We start from the raw sequence: 20,890 nt of genomic DNA on the forward strand, positions 1-20,890 counted from the left end.
AGTTGCCTTTTTACATTGACAACTCGCAAGATTATTTTGAACTTATTAAATACTAAAAGCAAAATTTAGCAAAAACGCAAATGTTTAAACACCGTAGAAGCAGCTAAAAAAAGTTGAAGGAAGCACCCTTGTAGTTGAAGATTGTGCAGCTCTTGGGAGAGTCTGCAAATTTACAAATTAAGCTGTAATAACAAACTTCTCACTGATAAAACATTAGACAGTTCAAATCAACAGATATTCATACGCTACGCTGTACTTAAAAGTTTCAAAATAAGTCTTTATGATACAGCATATTATAGAAATTTATCAACATTTAGGCATTTGGGAAACTATTTAAAGGCTGTGTGAGCTTTTTAGTCGCTTCCTATTGCTCGACTTTGAAATTTTAATCAATTCAAAGGTAAATATTGTATTGAATTTGTAAAAGTAAAGCAAGTATGCCTGTAACCACTATGTGACTAATTGATTCAGTGTAATATCTCATGTTAAATGAATTTGTTTTCTTCAATTAAGTTCATTTTACTCAACTAGTTCCACATTTTCAGTACTGATACAATTATTTTGAAAGAATCGATAATTCAGGTGAAATTCAATTTAAATGGAAATCATTTATAATGGAGAAGCAGCTCAAACAAGAGGTAGTGAACGCCCTTGTTGAAAATTATGCAGTTGGAGAGAGTCTCCAAATTTGCAAATTTAGCTGTAATAATAAATCTCTTGCTGACAAAAAAGGTAAAATTTATAAGATTAAGGACATGCTGTTGTATTTTAAATGAAAAAAGTGACATTTATAACACATTTAATCGTGTAAATATGTAAACATTGAGAAATTTTGAGAAATTTTAAAAAGCGTCAGCTGACTATGACGTCATCACGTCGACCGAGGACGTGCAGCGAACACAGGAAGTTGAGTTATCAGCTGATCCTGCTGGCTGTTGTTGATGCCTGAAGTTGCTGTTGTTTGGGCACTGTGTTGCTCTTATCTGCTCCTGACATTGAGGACTCGTTACGGCCGAGAAAGGGACACGGTGGGCATTTACCTACCGACGAGCTTATGAGCAACAAGGGACGCGTTTCGTCGCGAGGAGTCGGGAATTTTGCGCACTAGCGGCAGGTACAGCTAGCTGAGCCTGAACCGAGCGAAGAAAGAAAAAACAGCAAAGACAGTCGACGGCTTGGCGTGCGCTCTTTGTTTATGTCGTGCCAGTCTGAACCGCTATATTACTTTCCTTTGTCTTGAATTTCGGGATTTTTCTCTCGCACATACGTTATTTTTATTTATATTTATACTTCGTTACCAGTACGCGAACTGGGCAGCTAGCTCGTCTGTTAACGTTAGCTGGTAGCACACAGAAAACAGTGTTGTTGTCAAGATTTGATGCTTTCGTAACCGCCCGACTGTGACAAATAATAAGAAAAACAAGGTATCGGTGAGAGCAGTTGAGTTGTTTTCGTGCCTCTGTATTTTTTTTCAGCCACTGGATCAGGTGCCCCGTTGGTTTGTTGGGACGCAGCACCGCATTGTTCAGTTATTAAGCTGAAGCCTGTTGGAAAACGTTTGTGGCAAGTTTGATTATTGCATTTCAGTGAATTCAGGTTGTTGTCTTTTTATCCGTATCGATTTTTAAACCACACAAGCAAGCAGGGGGGTGATTGACAGCTGGCCTTGTGCGTTTTTAGGTTTGCTGACAGATTGCATAATTTGTTTGTGTCCAAGCTGTCAGCCAATGCTGGGTAAGTTGTTAAATTGTGATTTGAAACTTGTGTAAGCTTCAGGCAGGCGACATTTTGAATATTTAACACTCGATTCTCCTCTGGTACCGTTTTAATGTCAAGGACGTATGCCATGAGATAAATTGGAGATTTGTCTTTTACTGTAACCCATAGACTGAGTAGCTGTTTGATGCTCACACTCATGACTTTGGCAGCTTTAGGACAATAAGTAGACAGAGTTATGAATTAAAGCAGCTGCCTGGAACTGTTGTGAGACAGTGCTGTGAGCAGGGAGAGACAAGCAGGGAGTGAGAGGGTCCCTCAGAGGGTCCCATTGTGTCTTGAGGTGAGGTGAGCTGCCCCCCACTACTTGCCAATGCTGGATCTGGAGGTGGTGCCTGAGAGATCACTAGGAAATGAGCAATGGGAATTCGCCTTAGGTAGGTATTAAACACCGATTTGTGTAAGCATAACTCATTAAAATGGATAACAGTGAGCATGTCATAAATGTTAGAAGCCACATTTGAAATATGCTTCTTTAAATGTTCATTTTAGTCAAGCCTGCATAAGAAACACTTCTACGCATTCATGTGTGTGCATGTGTATTATTCTTCAGGGATGCCATTTTCCCAGGCCATCTCTATCCTTCAGAAACACTGCCGCATCATCAAAAATGTCCAGGTGCTATACAGTGAACAGGTAAGATGTCCAAGTATTCGTTTTTATTATGAGCTCTCTGTCATGCAATCATAACCACAGAAAATGTTAGTTAACTGGCACAAGAATCCTATCTTGGGCAGCAGTGCAGGTTTTTGAGGCTTTCCTGTGCATAAAAAGTAAATCCAGTTGTTTTTCTGTCCCATTTCTGTCCATTTTTCCATAATTTTCAGTTTAATTACTGTTTATTAGCTTATAATCGTTATAGCCTTTATGTCAGGTATATTCGCTGTAAACATACTGTGTTGTTATTGCATAGTTTGTCCACCAGAGAGCGCTGAAGAGGGTGGGTTTTTTCACCTTAAAATTTCCAATTTGATCACAAATCTTTAAAAAAATTCCAAGGATTTTTGTTGAACCAATTTGATAAAGCTATGTATGTTTTTGTAAAAAGCATATTCCAGAATTCCTCTAAAATCCTGGACAGTTTACCAGCGTAGTAGCCATGTAAACATTAGTCAGGGAAGTTGCTTTTAAAATTTTATTGAGCTACTCTGGTTTAGTATTGATCCAGAAGTCAGCTCGTGCACCATCAAAGGAAAAGTGGCGTAAACTGCTTGCTAATGTGCCAGCATGTTAATAGGCATTCTTTTCTCTGAGGGGAAGCGTATGATAAATTTAAATTTTATTGTTTTTCTGTAGCATGTTTCACAACTGAAACTACAAGGATCTTTACAAAAAAACTAGCAATAATAAAAATTTAAAAATGACAATAAAACAATAAAAGCATGAAAAAAATGTTAAAAACAATAATCGAACATTAGGAAGGGGCAAGAATATATCATTTGGATGAAACAGCATTATTATTTGAAATTGTAAGGTTTTCTTCACGACCCGCTTTGAAAGACAAACCCCCTCCTCAGTGTTCATTTTCTTAATCCTTCATTTTTAGTTGTGTATATATATTTTCTCCTTCCTTTATGTTTGTTTGCATTCCAGCGTTGCTCTTGAAATTCAGTATGAATACTCAAAAAACACATAGATCTGAGCTCTGTTTGCGTATCTGTGCATGCGTGCACATCCTGCTGCCTCTCTGTTAATTAATTAGTTTGTTTATCTCCTCTCTAGACGCCACTCAGCCATGACCTCATACTGAATCTGACTCAGGATGGGATTAAACTGCTGTTTGATGCCACAAATCAGAGACTCAAGGTGAAAATGTTTGATTCTAGATAGTAAATAAATTCGACTGCCTTTGCATTAATAACACTTGCCGTTTGCACGTTAACATTTCCTTTTTCTTTCCCTGTGATAGGTGATCGAAGTGTATGACCTGAGCAAAGTCAAGTTGAAATACTGGTGAGTAGAAATGTAAATAACTTAAAGGGATATGCAAACCTATTGAATAACAACTGATGTAGCCCGGATGAGAGTCGTATTAGACTCTCAGTTGTTTTGTTCTATGGTTTACATCGACATAAATATATTTAACAGCCTTTGTGCCGTATGTTCTGTCCATTTTATGTTGCTACAGAGACCGCTTTTAACTTTAAGTCCCAGCTCCTCGCAGATGGGCTTCTTGCTGCTTTGTGAATGGCGTCACACTAATTGCATCTGCCTGCATTAATGGATTTTTTGATTATGAGTTCATGATTATCTTTCTTTCTGTGGAATCCATTTAACCTCTCAGGCAATAGCTCCTCAGCTTATGCAGTGCTGCCTATATGAATGTTAATAGAGTTAACGCTGTGTGTGTACGTGTGTGTGTGTGTGTGTGTTTCAGCGGAGTCCATTTCAACTCTCAGGCCATTGCCCCCACAATAGAGCAAATAGATCAGTCATTTGGAGCTACGCACCCTGGAGGTAATCTACAAAGCACAAACCCACACAGAAGGTCTGAACTCACAAATAAACCTGTGTTTTAATCTCATTTCTCTAACCTTTTATGAAATATTGTCTTCTTCACACACCTCTCTGTCCAGTTTACAATGCTGCAGAGCAGTTGTTCCATCTCAACTTTCGAGGACTGTCCTTCTCCTTTCAACTGGACTCGTGGAACGAAGCTCCAAAATATGAGGTGAGAATGTCGTCATTGATTCGCTTGTCAGCTGCTTAAAGAGCTGAGTGGTCATTTCTTCTCGTCCCAGGAGATCGAGGCCTTGTGATTTAAGTGGCTGCGCTGCATGCAGAGGTCAAGCCCTGTGTTTGCATTACCTTGTCATGACTGTAGATGATGATAGATGGATGTGTCTTTGGCTGTTTAGTCAGCAGAGTTTTGGATCCGTATCGCATTATCTTCAGGGCATGTTTCAGCTTTTTCCTATTCCCTACATTTTGTTAAAGCCTGAAGAGTTAATCAATTTCACAGTTTCAAGCAATGCAGTTAGTAAATCACAGAGGCAGTGATTATGCAGCATGTCTGATCATGGGTTTACTGTTGTCAGTTTATTTAAAATTTGCGGCTGTCTTCCTTGTCTGAACCTCAGACTTTTGATCTCATGTGCTAATGCTCCATCATGCTTTAAATTTGGCACACAGAGAATAATAAACTGAAGCTTGACTTTAAAAAATGAAGCAATTAGAGCACGTACCGTATGCATGCAAATGTAATCAGAAGTAAATCCCCGGCTTGAATCCTGACTGGCCTGACCTTTACCGCATGTTGTTCGTCTGTTTTCTTTCCCTATATTTCCTTTCTCTCTCCACTTTCTATCAACTAAATGCAAAAATGGCCCCAAAAATATCTGGCAAATCAAATTACAGTCACAGGATCTGTCAGAAAAAAATGTAAATCAATATTTTTTCAAAAATATTTCAGCCTCAAACTCATGCAAAATAAATGGGAATATAGACACCTATGCAGAAATGTGGGAGCCGTTTGTAACACCAGGGAGTCTAACCTAAGTGATACTTGACATATACATGAACCTAAACCTAGCTGACAGTGCAGTATGCTTGACTTGTGGGATGGGGATGGGAATTTGAGTAAGGTGAAAATTGTTTCCTTCCAGACATGCTTGATATTATGTTATTTATCATATTGTTGGGTTTTATTTTGTTTTTTGTTTTTACGTTCTTCTGTCTGTCTTTCATTTATTCAGTTTTCGCCTAATTTGTCATATACTCTAATATATATTTATACGTGCCTATAATGCATGCAATTGTCCGCTACATAATTCTACATTATTGTTATTTTTATTTTGTGTTCAATGTGTTTATGTATCTCTGCTCTCCTGTTTTATGGATGTTTCTGGAGGAAATAATGAAAAATATCATCTAATATAATATTTGAGCCTCAGTATTGTCATGAAATTGTTCGCCTTCGATATTAATAGTACATAAAAACAACAGAAAAATAATGAAAACATAAGATTCAATCAGGTTTTTTTTTTTTTTTTACTTTAGCATTATTTAAAAGACATAATTCTCTTAAAAATGAATGAAGTAGTTGCTGTTTTTTTTCAGTAAATGGTGGTTATTGTAGGCTGTTTTTACCTAAAACCAAATCTGATCCTGTCTTCGTGCTTAAAAGCAGCGTCCTCTGTGAGGGCTAAGAAACATCACTCTGACAGTAGGGCTTTGCAAATGTCTTCACACCTACGAGCTTTTGCTTTAATTTCACATCGGTGTGACTCGTGCAGTCATTTCAACACAAGATGAAGTGAGCTTCTGCTGAGTCACGGTGAAGTTTGATTGGATCTTGGACCTCTCAGATTAAAAGTTGCTATCTGAAAGAGATCCAAGTTGGATTAAAATACAGTGTCACCGATCACTGGAAACACTTTGGTATTTAGGTCAGTTCTCTGTGCTTCATCACGTTTTGTCACTTCTTCTTTTTGTTCTTGAAGTAGCTCTCTTTTTTTTTTTTTAACTGTGTCTTGTTTATATGTATTCTATTGTAGGCAAAAACCTTTTAGTATATACCAGTAGTCCTGTAATACTCCCAGCTGTTTTGCCTTGGCAGCCTAACTTTGCCATGGGTTTGGCCTCCCTGCAGATTCCACACGGGGCCATGGTCAAGAGGATGCACATCTACACTGGCAACAACCTGCAAGAAACAAGGTACGCCTAATCATATCACTCCCATGTGACCAAAGGAAGCATAATTGCTTGAGATTCTCATTTAACTTATGTCTGTCGAGTTTGAAGTCTCCACAAACCGGCAGCACAAAGAAAACAACATGAAAAAAGCCACAAGCAACAAAAATGTACAACCTGCGAATTAAGAAAGGCCAGTAATAAGGGACACAAACATTCTTTTCTCTTTGTCCTCAGAGCTCCTACGATGCCGTTGGCTTGTTTCCTTGGCAACATCTATGCAGAGTGCGTGGATGTCCTGAGAGATCGGGCTGGACCTCTGGGGCTCAAACTCCGCCTTCTTACTGCAGGTAGCACACAGCCTTTTGTTTGTCTTGAGCACTGCAGCTTAGGATTTCCTCTTCCTCACATGTATAAATTTTGATATTTTCTCTACATTTGTTTTATAATGTGTAGCACTCTTGGACAGCTTGAGATGATATGTTTAATTAGTGGTCAACAGAGTGCTGCATTTACTGTGTTGTCAAATCAGCATAAATGTGGTTCTTTCTTTTGCTAGCAATTTGTTTTAATTAGTCATAGACAGCCATTTTTGTTGGCTGGCTGTTGATCAAATAAATGCGCTACTTTAGGTCTGATGCAGCCTCCTCTCTCTGTCTGTCATCACTCTATGCTCTCTGAAGTCTTTCAAGCTGCAGAAACTAAGCAAGAAACACAAGCTGTTGCCACAAACCAGGAAATTAGCTTCTCTCACAGTGGCTAAGGCTATGCTAAAGGCTAACGGCTAAGTTAGAAAGCAGCTACAGATTAACTTGAAACAGAGTCTGGAAAACAATCATTAAAAATGCCTTAAGATATGGACCTTAGTGGGAAATAAAAGTGACAAAACAGTGAAAGATTTAGAAAATAGAGAAGAACAGCAGACTTAATGGCAGGAGACAAACTGATTAATCTCAGTGGATCCCATATAAACAATGGAGATAGTTTAGTCACTCCTATTTCTGTCTTATGTGTTCAGTTATAAGCCACCTTATTAGTGAGGAAACCTGACAGGTTCTCTGCTATCACGTGCTCTTAAAACATTTAGCCAAATATTGGTTATCGTATTTTCTTGATGGCCAATAATCTCACTGGTATCTGCCCAAAAACCCCAAACAAACAAACAGAAATCTCCACATGTCAGTGAATAGCTAGTTTAAACCACATAATCCTCATAAAGACAAATACAGACTTAACTGCAGTTACCTAATTTGTCAGTGTGTCTCTATAGTATCCATATGATAGAAATGAAAAACCACAACTGTAAAACTTTGATATTTGGAGCTCTCCACATTTATAGACACACACATTCTTACTGCTGTTTCTTCCAGTGTAGTTTGACCGTGTTTTCTCATCATTTATCTTTCCTCTGTGAGTGCAGGTTGTGGTCTCAGTGTGATGGCGGATGCTAAAGTCAGGTCTCTAGAGAGGAGCATCTTCTTTGGAGATTCTTGTCAGGATGTACTGGGTGCTCTGGGCTCGCCACACAAAGTCTTCTACAAGTCTGAGGACAAGGTAGGAAGGTCTTCATTAATCATTTACTTTGTAGTATCTGTTCTTATTATATATTACTCATTTATCTTGAGTAAGTTGCATTTAGTTTTTTGGATGTCACCCTGTAGCCAGTTTCATGTGTTCAGTGGTCACTGGTCAGTATAACTGCTGGTCATTTCTTGTTTGTTTTAGATGAAGATCCACTCTCCATCACCTCACAAGCAGGTTCCTTCGAAATGTAACGACTACTTCTTTAACTACTTCACCCTCGGAGTGGTAAGTAAGCTCCGCCTTGGCTTGTTTGTGTGCGAATAACTTTGCATACTTTTTGATTGTGCTTTGTGTTACTGAATACATGGAGCTGTTCTTGACAACCTTCAATCACTTGGTCCAGGCATGTTATTTGGTCGTGGATACGTGAAAATTCGCGTATCGAGGTATCAATTTTGAGACCCAACGTGAATCGCCCAAATTCGATGAGAAAAAAAATATGGGGTGTAAGGGGTATAGGGTTGGATCGCACGTAGTTGTCAACAGTGCGCTGGCAAAAGCACGAGTTGGAAACAACGATTGGAGAGCTTATCGAAAGTTAGATGTAACTGGGAAAGCGAGGTGCATGGTGTGCGACGATGAGACAAAATACAGCGACAGAGGATGCCAAGCACTGATAGACCACATGAAAACGAAAAATCATGCCAGGAAATTGTACGAAAAGCGCTCTAACCACCAAATGCCCAGCAATTTTTTCACCCGGCGGAGGGAAGAGACGCGACAACAGGACCAAACATACGGGATCAGTAGTGTGTACTTGCAACAACACAGTGGCATTGCCCCACAAGTTCCTCAACAGAAGAGGCTCACTCCCATGGTCGATCGGAAAGCACACATAGTGATGACTTCATGTGGCTCATTCAAATTTGAATCCAGTATAAATATTTGGTTTCATCACATTAACATGACTTTGTGCTGTTTTTGGGGGGTGCCTAGAAGGTCCCATACAGACATTTTTTTTAAGCCTTCATGTTTAAAGAATTCTAGGTGTCAGAGTTCACCAGAATGCTCCATTTCAGCCTTTAAATTTCAAAAGTTTCTTGCCCCTCCCCCCAGCTCGGTCGCTCCACTCCCTCGCTTCCAAGGATTCACTTATTTGGTAATTTCCCAATGACATGCCTGATCATAATCTGAACACACAATAATGAGAGTTTGCTGTTGCTGATGGCACCAGAAGTCATTAGGATGACCATGAAGGGACACAGTTGCCTCAGCGTCATTTATCATCACTAGTAACAGTGGATTATTTGTGAGTCCCAGTTGTTGTCGATGCAAGTTTGTTACAGCTGCAGGAGCTGTTGTTGATGGTGATTTTCAGCTCAGCATGACTTGAATAAACAATCCACTTCTTCGCAGCTTTCTTAGCAAACTTAAATGAGGAGACTGTGCTGTTCTGCAAGTTCTAGCATAAAGGGAAGCTGTATTTACTGGACGAAGACAAAGCTAGCTAGGTATAGACTATAGCTGGTGTTGTAACTTGATACTAATGCAGTCCAGTTTTTCGTAGATTACAGTGTCAGTGGAAGGACTGTGCTAATTTTTACTGGTCGAGTCAGGATTTCTGGGCTGAGGCGGCAATGTCGGCAGAATTTTAATGAGGCGGTGGCCTATACCGACGAGGCGGGCTGCCTCGCTGGTTATATGGGAGGGGAAACACTATATTCTGAGATGTATAATGTGTTCTGGAACAGATCTCTAAAGTTCCTTTACGTGGACTTTAAATGTTATTTCCCATTGACCAGCATAGGAAGGATATTGTCAAGCTTGTTATGCCACAAATGTAATGAAAATTGTCTCTCATGAATCACCTCTTTTGCTAATATGTTGAGTTCTTGCAAGCGAAATGTGTAAAAGTACTTCTGCCACAGTATGATTCACAAAAGTATTTGAGACAGCACCTTTTGATTGCTTCACAGTTCACAGGAACTTCAGTTTTTCTGGTCATTTAGTCTGTTTTCAGTCATATCACATCTTAGATGGTGCTGTGTGTCACTCTGGTAGCTGGTGTTTGTCACAAAAAGATTTTTTTGTCAGTGACCTCTTTGTGTCACTGTTTAAATTCCCTTGACTCATTTGGACAATCTGCTCTGGGACAGCAATAAAGATGAGCTCATCTGCAGTCACTGTTAGGATTATGTGTAAAAGCAGCCTGAACGCTGCACAGGTCCTTCATAAAGGGATGGGAGGGTGCAGTCATGCCTTTATCTGTGTTTACCCAACCAGTGTTCACAGTAGATAGGACTGTAATAGGCTGATCTGGCCCAACATATAGGACAGTCATGCAGAAGTAATCCTAAATATTGGGTTTTGTTCGATTTCAGGACATCCTGTTTGACTCAACGACTCACCTGGTTAAGAAGTTTGTCCTTCATACCAACTACCCTGGACATTACAACTTCAATATGTAAGAAGTGTTTTTTTTTAGTCCTGCCATCTGTTTTCTGTATGTTTTTACTTATTTGTTTCCTTGCTGATTTTCCCTCTGCTTATGTCTTTCTTTCTTGTAGTTGATAGTGTTTCTCTGTTTTTGTGTTCTCCATTGCTGCATTTCTGTTTCTACCTCTTTTCATTATGGTTTCTGTCTCATCACAGATATCATCGATGTGACTTTAAGATTCCACTAGTCATCAAAAAAGGTAAGACATTCAACGGTTACAAATCCATCTCACCAAAAATTATGCATTTGTGTCTCGGCGTTAACTTTAACGGGACTTTCTGTTTCTCTGTTTTTCACTCATCTTCTTTAGAAGGAGCCGATTCTCAGACAGAAGACTGCATCTTAACTACGTACAGCAAGGTCAGTTATAGAAACAATGTATAGAGCTGGCACATTTAGTGCTTCGTACATTCACAAGGTGGTGCTGTGGATGGTCAGTAATGGTCTGACATGGTCCTTTGGCCTATATTAGTAACTTCAGCTTTCAAATGCAGGATTCAGTGCTTTTTGGGGGGATTAGTAGTTTGTGATTTGGCATCACCTCTTCTAAATCTTGGTCTCTGCATTGTTTGTAAACCCATTGTTTCATTCCATAAACCTGTGTGGTTTATTCCACTTTCGAATGTTTTGGAAGTCAGCCAAGCATTTCTTGAATGCTTACAGAAGTCACTTTTTAAATCCTGATTACTGGAGCCTTTATTCTCCCCAGACCTGCAAATTTGGTGATTAATAGTTGGTTCATGTCACCTGTGTACAGTATATCATTTTTATGTTACCACAGATGAAGTAATGTAATAAAAGTCCTGTGATATCATTCCTATCCACTAAAAATGTCTCAAATGTTGCTCCATTTGTGCTTTAAAAATCTATTGCAATATATCTACAGTGTTAGGTTTATGTTCTACTAACACTATCATCAACCACATGATCCAACCACAGCCCTCTTTTATCCCCAGTCCACCTTTTTATACAGTTCTCATAACCTTGTGCCGCAAACCAGTGTTTGCAGTGGAAAAACAAGCCTTTTTGTTTACTCCCAGCATTGTGCTTTGTTGAGCTGTCTGTCTGATTCTCTCACAGTGGGATCAGATTCAGGAGCTGCTTGGTCATCCCATGGAAAAGCCTGTAGTGCTCCACAGGTAAACTATATGCCCGCATACAATTTAGATCACATAACTGTTGTTTTTTTGTTTTTTTTTTGACATTCTTTATTTTCAATGTGAGAGCATCCAGACCATAAAAACAAAAAGGTGCATTAGTAAATTGATGCGTTTTTTTGCCGCTCACATTTAGTCTTTTTTTTTTTTCAATGATACAATTTCAACCAGCAATAAGAATACAGAGTACCAAAAAAGACAGAAGTGTTATTTCTAAGAACTCAAGAACTGGGAAAGATTCATGTCAATCTATAGAATAATAAAAAAGGAGGGGTGAATGTTTACCAGGAAGTTTGTAACATTTGAACATTTCCAGAGCCAAAAACACACTTGGACAGAAACACAGAGTTAAACATCTGTGTTTTCTTTTTGTAAAGAGTTTAAATATTCAGCCCATTTGGACCACAGTCTAATAAATGTTTCTTTCTGAAGGCAAAGAGAGAAAGTAATTCTTTCCATCAGATAAATGTCATTCACAATACTTGTCCACTCCTGCAATGTGGGGAGGTCAGAAAGCAACCAATGCCTTGTAATTACCTTTTTGCCAGCAGTTATCAAAATTCCGAATAATTAATTATCAGCTGGCCTGATCTGTAAGTCCAGTTTCCCTAAAAACAGTGTAGAAAACTGCATTGGTAGATTGGTGTTGATTATACTCTTTAAAGCTTTGTGGAGCTCTATCCAAAACAGTTGAACCACTGGGCACTCCCAAAAAATATGCCAGTAGCTGGCCTCTTGGTGTCCACACTGTCTCCAGCATGTTGCTACCCCACCACTGAAGTGTGCTTTTTGTTTTGGAGTAATAAAGAAATGGACCAAGCATTTCCACCCAAACTCGCCACACACGGGAGCTGGTATATTTCCACTGAGAACAGCATATGCTCAACCAATCTTCATTCAGTGTTACTGTATCACTCTCTCGCTCCCATTTTTCTTTAACATAGTTTGTACTGTGGGGCTTTTTAGACATAGATTCGAGAGATGACACCCCTATTTGATTTACCTTGAGAAGCATCGATGAGAATAGTCAGTATCAGGTCACCAAAATCTATTTCCTTTTTAATGTTGCGCTCGAAATGATTACATACCTGAAGAAATCTATAAAAGTCAATTCTTTCAAGATTATATTCCTCCCTCAATTTTTCAAAGGTTTTAAATTGTCCTTTTTCTGTAAGACAGAGATATGTTTGTATTCCTTTCAAAATCCATGATTTAAATCCCTTATCGCATAACAGTTTTAAATATATTCCACGTGCAGTATGTGAGATCTAGTTCTAATACTACCTCACTCTTGTTGTCGCTTTCATATTCACTCCATTTAGATGGAATGGTTTTTATAGTAAACTAGACACGTCCAAATGAGTCGTCTTTGCTGACATTGTCTGACATTTGTGTTTGACAGGTCCTCGTCAGCCAATAACACCAACCCCTTTGGCTCCACCTTCTGCTTTGGACTGCAGAGGATGATCTTTGAGGTCAGAATGTCTTATATCTCTGTAGCCTCATCTGGGATTAGAATGTATACAGTTTGTTTAAAACTATAAGTAACATGCAGTAAATAGGTTGTCTGAGGGGCCAGGCTGCACAAAATCGCACATTTCTAACCAGTTACAGATGTGGTAGAGATCTAGTTGGTTTGTTTGTTTCTTCTTTTTTATTGCCTGTATGCTAGACATGTAATATGGATTATTTGAAATGTCTGCAAGTGATTTTAGTTATGATAAGATAAGATGACCCTTTATTAATCCTACAGTGGGGAAATTTGCAATGTTGCAGCAGCAAAGATAGTATAAAATTAAAATAGATCAAAATATAAATAAGTGCTAGTTCTGAAAAATACCATTATTACACGTATCAGTAGTAGTGCACTGATTTTTTTGGGGATAAATAGAAATATACTGATAGAGTACTAATATTGCACAGATTGTATAGCACTTTTATAATATATATAATTAGACCCTCTAGAAAAACGCGGGCTAAAATCCTCGATTATGCGAATAAATATGCAGGGTTTTTATGCCATTTTATGCGGGGAAATTGCGGAAAGTTGCAAAGTATGCGAATAATTGTGAAATATGCAAAAATATGCGCGATTCACCTGCCGTCTGGCCGCGGAGGGATGTGTCCTCTAATCAGACACTGGGACTGCTGCGGGGTTACTGGACTGACAGCCTGTGCTTTGGGAGGGGGAGAAGCTCACAGCAGCAGCTTCTGCTTGTTGAGGACAGTAGCTGCAGAATGATCCGAGTTTTCCTGTCAGTCTCCAAAACGGCAGAAAAAGTCGCTAGATTTGTGGTTAGTCGCTTTTGACAAAAAAAGTCGCTAGGACGCTTTGGAAAGTCGCTAGATTTAGCGAGAAAGTCGCTAAGTTGGCAACACTGGCGCCGCGCTCTGCATCAGCTCGTGCCTCTAGTTTGTGTGTGTGTGAATGCGCGAACTGATGACGTCAGGCCAGGCGTCACATAAAACCTCGCTCACAACTCCATTTATATTGGTTATAGTTTTCTCATTTTATGCGGAAATTGTGAAGTCAAGCGGGACCCGCATATTTCTCTTTTTTTTGTGGAAATGTGAGATTCTTGTGGGAATTATGCACTGTTTTGCGGGGATTATGCGGCCTTTTGGGAAATAATTGATCCCTGCATAATCAGCAGCATTTTGGTGATTAATGCGGGAATTCATGCGATCGCATAATCACGTTTTTCTGGAGGGTCTAAAGTATGCACAGGCTAAACTCTTTACTTTCTGAAAATATGTTTATCAACACCCCAATTTCCCATCGTTCAGGAAACACTTGCGGGCTAAGTTAGTCACTGCTAGATGGCTACAGTTCACTCAGGCAGTGTTTGACCAAACATCTATTCTAAGAGTGAAATAAGGTGTACTAATGTCAGATTTACTCCAATTGAAACCAGTGATTTTATCTATATCGACCGTTTAATATGTGCAGCACAATTTAAATGTCAGCACCACAGTTGATTATATTCATTTCATCACATTAGGCCAAAATCCTGATTGTGATTAGTTTTCATTTCATTGTAAGTGAATGTAGCAGTTTTTCTTTTCAACTCAACAGTATCTCTTTGAATGCAGCTGCGCTCTTCTTCATAAGAAGTATTTGAGTCGTGACCCTTTCTTCTACACCAGCCTCTTCTTTTGTTTTTAGGAGTAATCAGCTATAGACTGCTTCAGCAATTGAGCTAGTTCAGAAGACATAGTACGACTTCCCTAGACTATGGTCAGAGGGGCACCTAATGATCATCATACACTCGTAGGAACACATCTCAATGACATTTTAACTTCCAATCTCTCAAAAAATGATGCGTATGTGACAATTTTGGTCTCAAAGCCCTGTGTCTTTTCTCACAGAGGTGCAGAATTTTTCCCACCATCTTCATTAGTTTTGCTGTTAATAAATGAAACATTTTATTTTCTACAAACATTACTGACAAGGACCACTTTTACCTTAGCATGCTGAGGTGTTTTAAAACCAAGTTCATGTCTGTGAATGCTAACTATTTACTGTCTTCTTCCACAGGTGATGCAGAATAACCACATAGCATCAGTGACCCTCTATGGTGCTCCACGGACCACCAGTCAAGCCCGACCCGAGTCCAGCAGTAGTTCCCACTGAACAAATAACCAGAACCACATCCCATTCTGGCCTGTCCTGAATCTAGTACTTCTACTGACTGAATTTCTAATCCAGAGCCAGATTCCTAACCAAGCAGACCTAACCGAACAACAACGTTACTCTTGCCCAGCTCAGATGCTACACATCAGAGAAACAACCAAGACCTGACATGAATCAGCTTTTCCTGTTGGTTATTTAGTCTTTCATTCAGGCGCATCCAACTCGCACAGTAAACCCAACTCAGACTATCTTAGGGAACCCAAGATTTAGTGGCATGGTCGCAGTGCTGGCGCATTGAGTGTGTTTTGAAACGAAACCAATGAAATGTGATCTTGGTTAACGATCCCGGTGGTGCTGCAAACTGACACAGTGAAGAAATCTGCATTCTGGTAGAGGTCAGCTGTTCCCATCCTGTTACATCATTCTCGCTCAGGACCACAGAGAAGAGTGAGTTTGTCCCGACTATACGATGTCATGGTTCCACCAGTAAGATGCATCAGAAGACTGTACGGGACGATAACCTCTTTGACACTGTGGCGGTGAGACAACAAGCATTTGAATTCATCTGCTGCAACCTTCAAAAGTGTTTAGCATCAAAGTTATTATGGCCGCCTGCTGTGGCCAGAGTCTTGAAACAAGCTCTGCTTCGACCTTCTAGATTCACATCAACCCACCACACTGCCAGACCGACCGATACCGCCCGTCTTCCTGCCTGAACTTCAGAACCAGACCCAACTGGCTCAATCGAAACCCGGACGCAACCGAACCAAACCAATCCAGCCCAACCGCGAGCCATCAGAGCCAAACGAAAGCTGCAGAGGACTTAAACCAAAAAAAACAAACATGAGAATCACAACTTTGTCATACGTGAGAAGAACCAATCGCACTCAGGGTTTGGGGACAGACGTGGTCCTGAAACGTAACCTGCTCGAACCAGATGTGAAGCCTCTCAAAGCATCCAAACATCCCAACACCTCCCCGCGATTATCGTCTCCCTCTTCATCTTCCTACACGTCTTTCAACTTTGTTCAGTGGTGCCCACAAAGACACGCACACACAAGCACACACAACAGTCGATTAACCCACAGCTGCTGCAGCTCTGGACTTGTTCGTCTCTTCGCTTTCACAAACACCGGCACATAAAAACGCATCTGCATGTGTTGGGCCGCTGATTTTAAAACTGACATTTCAACAGACGGTAATTGAAGCACATACACACAGCATTTCAATCCCTCCACTACTATACTCATGTATTTCTAATACATGAAAGCTGGTTTATCTTTTTTTAGCCTTTTAAGCGTGAAACAAACGGACATGCAGGCATGACACAAGAATTTGCATGAACTCGGTAGACCTTTTTGACTTATTACAAGCACAAGCCTGTTTTGTTTCGATGAGATCTTCCTGCATGTTGCGAGAGGCGTAAACCCGGCGCACACTTTCATCATTTCTCCCTGCCCTTTATTTCACTCATTCAAACCGTGACCATTTTCATTGTGTACTGTTGTGTTATTTTTTAATCCATTTTTACATTTGCACTAAAACACACCTTTTTACTTGATTGCTTGATTGTGCCCTGTACTCAGAGACAGATTTGTGGAGAAATTTGGCGAGACGGTCTGTTTTATTCGTACGTTGGGGCAGAGGAGAGGCCCTCTTCAGTGTTCTCCATCTTTCCTTCGTCATCTCTCGCATCCGATTTATACATTGCAATTCGTCCGTCAGCAACGTCTGCGTTTTATTCCTTTTTAAATTGCCAAATGCTACAGCCAGAGACATTTCAGGATGTTTTCATTCGATCTGCTGACATTGTCGCTGTTATCTCGTGTCTAAACTTGTCCAGCGGGGAGAGTCGTGTGCTCAGCTGTCTCCGTTCTGTCGCTTCTTTTGTTTTAAACTTGCACATCAAAGTCTTTTGTTGTGGTGACGCCTCTAAATTCAGCTCCTGCTTTCTGTAACTGCTGGCAGTAATTACAAAACATGAATAAGATGACTTTGAAACCTCTCAGTCCTTCTGTTGTCTGGATTCGATCACAGCTAAATGCAAATTCACAAAAGGAAGCGAGCAGACATCTTGCGTACGTGTCTGCATGCCGGGTGGTTATTGCTGTCAGTGAACTGTAATTTAAAGAACTGCCATTGTTTCTCCGTGAATTTTAGAACCCATTTTTGGAAATGGGGAAGAGCGTCAGTCATTCCGTCATCATAACATGTGACTGCTTCCTCCCACTGTATGGATTTAGATTCTTTTTAATTACAATCAAATTAATAAACCGTGTATTAATTTGAATACACATATTCTCTTTTATTGTTCCTTGGTACAAATGCCGCTTGTTTTTAATTTCCCTCACCTTTGCTAACAAATTTGCGATTGTTTGTGTCATCTTGTGTGGAGGCATCAGAGTTGAAGTCGGGGCCTGTATACATGATGAGATGATGAAAATACTTACAGGGTGTGTTTTTTTTCTTATCATCCAATATGAGTTAGCGTCAGGTGGAGCAGTTTTGATTGAATTTTGACATTCAGACTTGCTCCAATAAAACCTACTTTCTGGGATCTTAAATGTGAAACCCCAGTTGGCAAAATGAAATGATGAATTAATAGATTTTTTAATTCCTCTTTGGAACCAAATAGCATCCGAATATGTGAGTTTTTGTTTACCAAACATCCAGCAAGGAAAGAGTCATACAAAAAGGTTGTCATCAGTATATCAGAAGAAAATAAGCTCTCATCTGATGGCTTTCTGGTTTGATTTAGTGTAATTCCTAATCGAGGGTAAATAATGAAATGTGCTGTTCTGAGAAGCACTCTGATTTTCATGTATTCTGGCCCCAATGCTTAAAGAGTTAATGTCGATGTACAAATGCTGTAAATACTCATTCTGGTGTCCTCTTATCTACATGATGTTAATGGCTTGGCATTCACTCAGGCACTCGCTGACTATCTTAATATTTCCTCCTTGATTCTGATGAGATTAAACTCAGAGGAAGAACGTGCTCACAGCTGACTCATTAAAACAATCACTGGAATGTTTTTTTTTTTTTTTTTAATTATTATTTTAACTCCAGACCACTCAGTATTGAAACGTTTTCATGTGCAATGCTAAGGCTGCAAGTATGCAGATGTATTGGGGGGCCAGTAGGAGGCCCCGCTTGAACGGATGCTGCAGGATGTTTGAGCCACAGAAACGGCATAAAACTCAAAGCTCACATTTCCACAGGCATAGGAAACCAGCAGTACTTCTTCGCATTTGGACTGGAGAGGGCTCTGGTGGAGATTTTTTTTTTGTAGAGTGGACAAACTGGGATTTGGAGTCTAGCTTTGGCATGTTGCTAGATTTTACGTCTGCTTGTTTACGCGAGTAAAATATGTCTTCGGCTTCCCAGACTCCCTCCTTTGTTGGGGTGATGTGGTTTCTGAGGGGAGGATGTTCCGCTGCTTGGTTTCTCAAACTGGGAGCCCAAAAGCTAGGGTAGCATTTCAACATTTAATGCCAACAAATATAAGCATTTTTCTCATCGGGCTTCCAGGTTTCAGATGTTTAGGAGAGACGGCTGCCCTGTAACCTCTGATGAGCTTGTTTCCTACTCCTGTTGTGGTTCGTCCCTTGTCGTATAGGGAAACGGATGTAATGTTACCGTCATGAACGCTATATTCAAAACATTTTACTTGCTTTTGTGCAAGCAAATATGGGAAAATCGAGAAAAAAAAAACCCAACACAAAGCTGTTGAACATTGTGCCTCATCTCCCACCGAGCCTGTCTTTGACTTCTGTCTCTATCTCCTCTGTAAAAACAACAAAAAAAGGAATCTCCTTGTACATACGATTTGAGAATGCATTTGAACTGCATCATTGTACAGTATGTATGTGTGCGTGTCACTGAGCACTAGCAACAAGCTAACATGGTATTATGGCCGTCTCAGTCATTTTAGTTTCCCTTTTATCTGCAGAGAGTGGCAGGTTGGGTTGGGTTTCCCAAAACCAGGATGCTTGTCTTCTTCGCCATCTGAGTGTTTGTGCTCTATTCTGTTTCCCTGTTGTATGTGGGATGTTTGTTTGGAACTACACTAAACACCCACAACAATGTAAAGTGGTTATTGTGGAATGTATGATTGGTGCAATGCAGTTTTACCAAAAAAAAGTTAAAGGATGGAAACCGATTTTTAAAAAAAGAGTGTATGTTCACAGAAGATTTCAATTAAAACCTGAGGGAAACCAAACTATCCTTTGTCTGCCTCCACCCTCTGGTGTATTTGAGCGAATTGGTCATCGCCCAAAAGATCTTTGCTCCATTGGAAGCAGATGGGACAAAGATGATATGAACAGAAACAGAGGCAGCAGTGAATGAAGTCAATCAAGATGCTTCTTTGAGATAATGTACATAAATATTTTGGGAACTTAAATTAGGTGCTGACAGAGGAAGAAGAAAAAAAGATTCTGCTTATTATTAACCCGGTTTTGGAAAGCCCAGCCCAGTGCCAGTGACGGTCATTGCTGTGATGAAGCATTGCTACTGAGAGAGAGAGGAGCTGTAGGGTGCTGGGTGATTCACCCAAACTCAGGTGGACATATCACATCCTTGTTTTTCTAAAGTTTTTAGGAAAGAAAAACAAGTGAAAAATTAAATCCGGAGGTCTGTGTGTGGCTTTTTTTCACTGAATGGAGGAATGAGTGATTATCAACAATCAGATTGTTGTAATTTATAATGGACTGCTTCAGTTTAATGATAATCTCATATTAACGCTTTGTATCGTCTATTCTTGGTATCATATGTTCTGTTGCCCATCTCCCTTACTTCCCTATTTTTTTGTGGACTCCATTTCTGGAAATGGGTCAGTCATACTTAACAAAAACTTGTGAAATTCATTGGAATGTGGCGTTTTATATTTTGAATACTATAACTTTGTGTATGAAGAAATACGTAGATTTATTCAGCATGTCCACTGGGGAAAAAAAGGCAATAACAATATCATGTAGTGCAAAGAGAAAGATTAGGTTGACTGAAAGCTTTACTCCTGAACATGAGGAGATGTGCTGCTGCTGTGCAATCTCTAACAATTCCAATGCAACATTTGGTCTTTTCTGAAATCAAATGCTCACTGTTCATTGACATCAAAGTTCATTTTCTGTGTGTGCAACCAGGATATGAAAAAATAATAATAAAAAATGTGGATGTGAAAAGGACTGAGAGGTTTTTATTTCGTAGCTTGTACAACTTAGGAACTGTAATTTATAGCACAAATACTTCTAGTTTTACTTCAGTCACAAGCTGAACATTTGCTTTCTAGCTAACCTTAGCTGAATTGTATTAATAGACACACAGACCGTTTTAATTTGAAATAGTTGGAATCTTCTTGTAAGTGAATTCTCCCCCATGGCATACTGGGTTCCCCTTTGCAATAAAATCAATTTATTATACAATTTAGATCACTTGATCAGCATTGACTATCTGGAAACTATTGGATTTTATTGTTTTGTCTTCAAAAATTCAAAAAAAATCTGGAAAACATAATACATTTCTCCATAACTCTTGGAGAACACATAGGACATGCTTACAATAATCATTTTAGTTATTCATATACATTGCCTATAAAAAGTTAGCACTTTGGTTCGTTGCTGAAAAATAAATCTCACAAGTCGCAGTTCTCTTGCAGACTTCAAGTTCTTC

At 39.6% G+C, this 20,890-nt stretch overlaps 1 protein-coding gene across 3 annotated transcripts; it reads left to right on the forward strand.

Moving 5' to 3' along the window:
* Positions 1 to 886: 886 nt before the first annotated feature.
* phaf1 (phagosome assembly factor 1) lies at positions 887 to 20,403 on the forward strand. 3 transcript variants are annotated; one of them, XR_002596166.2, is made up of 17 exons: positions 887 to 2,153; positions 2,330 to 2,412; positions 3,499 to 3,582; positions 3,686 to 3,729; positions 4,154 to 4,233; positions 4,353 to 4,447; positions 6,335 to 6,432; positions 6,646 to 6,758; positions 7,829 to 7,962; positions 8,134 to 8,217; positions 10,314 to 10,396; positions 10,585 to 10,628; positions 10,740 to 10,789; positions 11,510 to 11,568; positions 12,989 to 13,061; positions 15,125 to 15,759; positions 15,879 to 20,403. XR_002596166.2 is itself a non-coding variant. In XM_022204696.2 (16 exons), exons 1-16 carry the CDS (start codon positions 2,090 to 2,092, stop codon positions 15,218 to 15,220), a joined length of 1,284 nt encoding a protein of 427 aa, XP_022060388.1. In that variant the 5' UTR covers positions 887 to 2,089; the 3' UTR covers positions 15,221 to 20,403. The 3 variants fall into 3 exon arrangements, 2 of the variants coding, with proteins under 2 accessions (XP_022060388.1, XP_022060389.1); XM_022204696.2 differs by having other exon boundaries at positions 15,125 to 20,403; XM_022204697.2 differs by having other exon boundaries at positions 6,368 to 6,432; positions 15,125 to 20,403.
* The last annotated feature ends 487 nt before the right edge of the window (positions 20,404 to 20,890 follow it).

This window comes from Acanthochromis polyacanthus, chromosome 8 (assembly GCF_021347895.1).
Source record: "Acanthochromis polyacanthus isolate Apoly-LR-REF ecotype Palm Island chromosome 8, KAUST_Apoly_ChrSc, whole genome shotgun sequence".
In the NCBI taxonomy this organism is placed as follows: Eukaryota; Metazoa; Chordata; class Actinopteri; family Pomacentridae; genus Acanthochromis; species Acanthochromis polyacanthus.

What these genes read in the sequence shown, in the direction of transcription:
- phaf1 (XM_022204696.2), top strand. Translation starts at nt 2,090, where the DNA reads ATGCTGGATCTGGAGGTGGTGCCTGAGAGATCACTAGGAAATGAGCAA. An exon ending in TCTACAAGTCTGAGGACAAG is followed by an intron (nt 7,963 to 8,133) that starts GTAGGAAGGTCT and finishes TGTTTGTTTTAG; the next exon opens with ATGAAGATCCACTCTCCATC. An exon ending in TCCACTAGTCATCAAAAAAG is followed by an intron (nt 10,629 to 10,739) that starts GTAAGACATTCA and finishes CATCTTCTTTAG; the next exon opens with AAGGAGCCGATTCTCAGACA.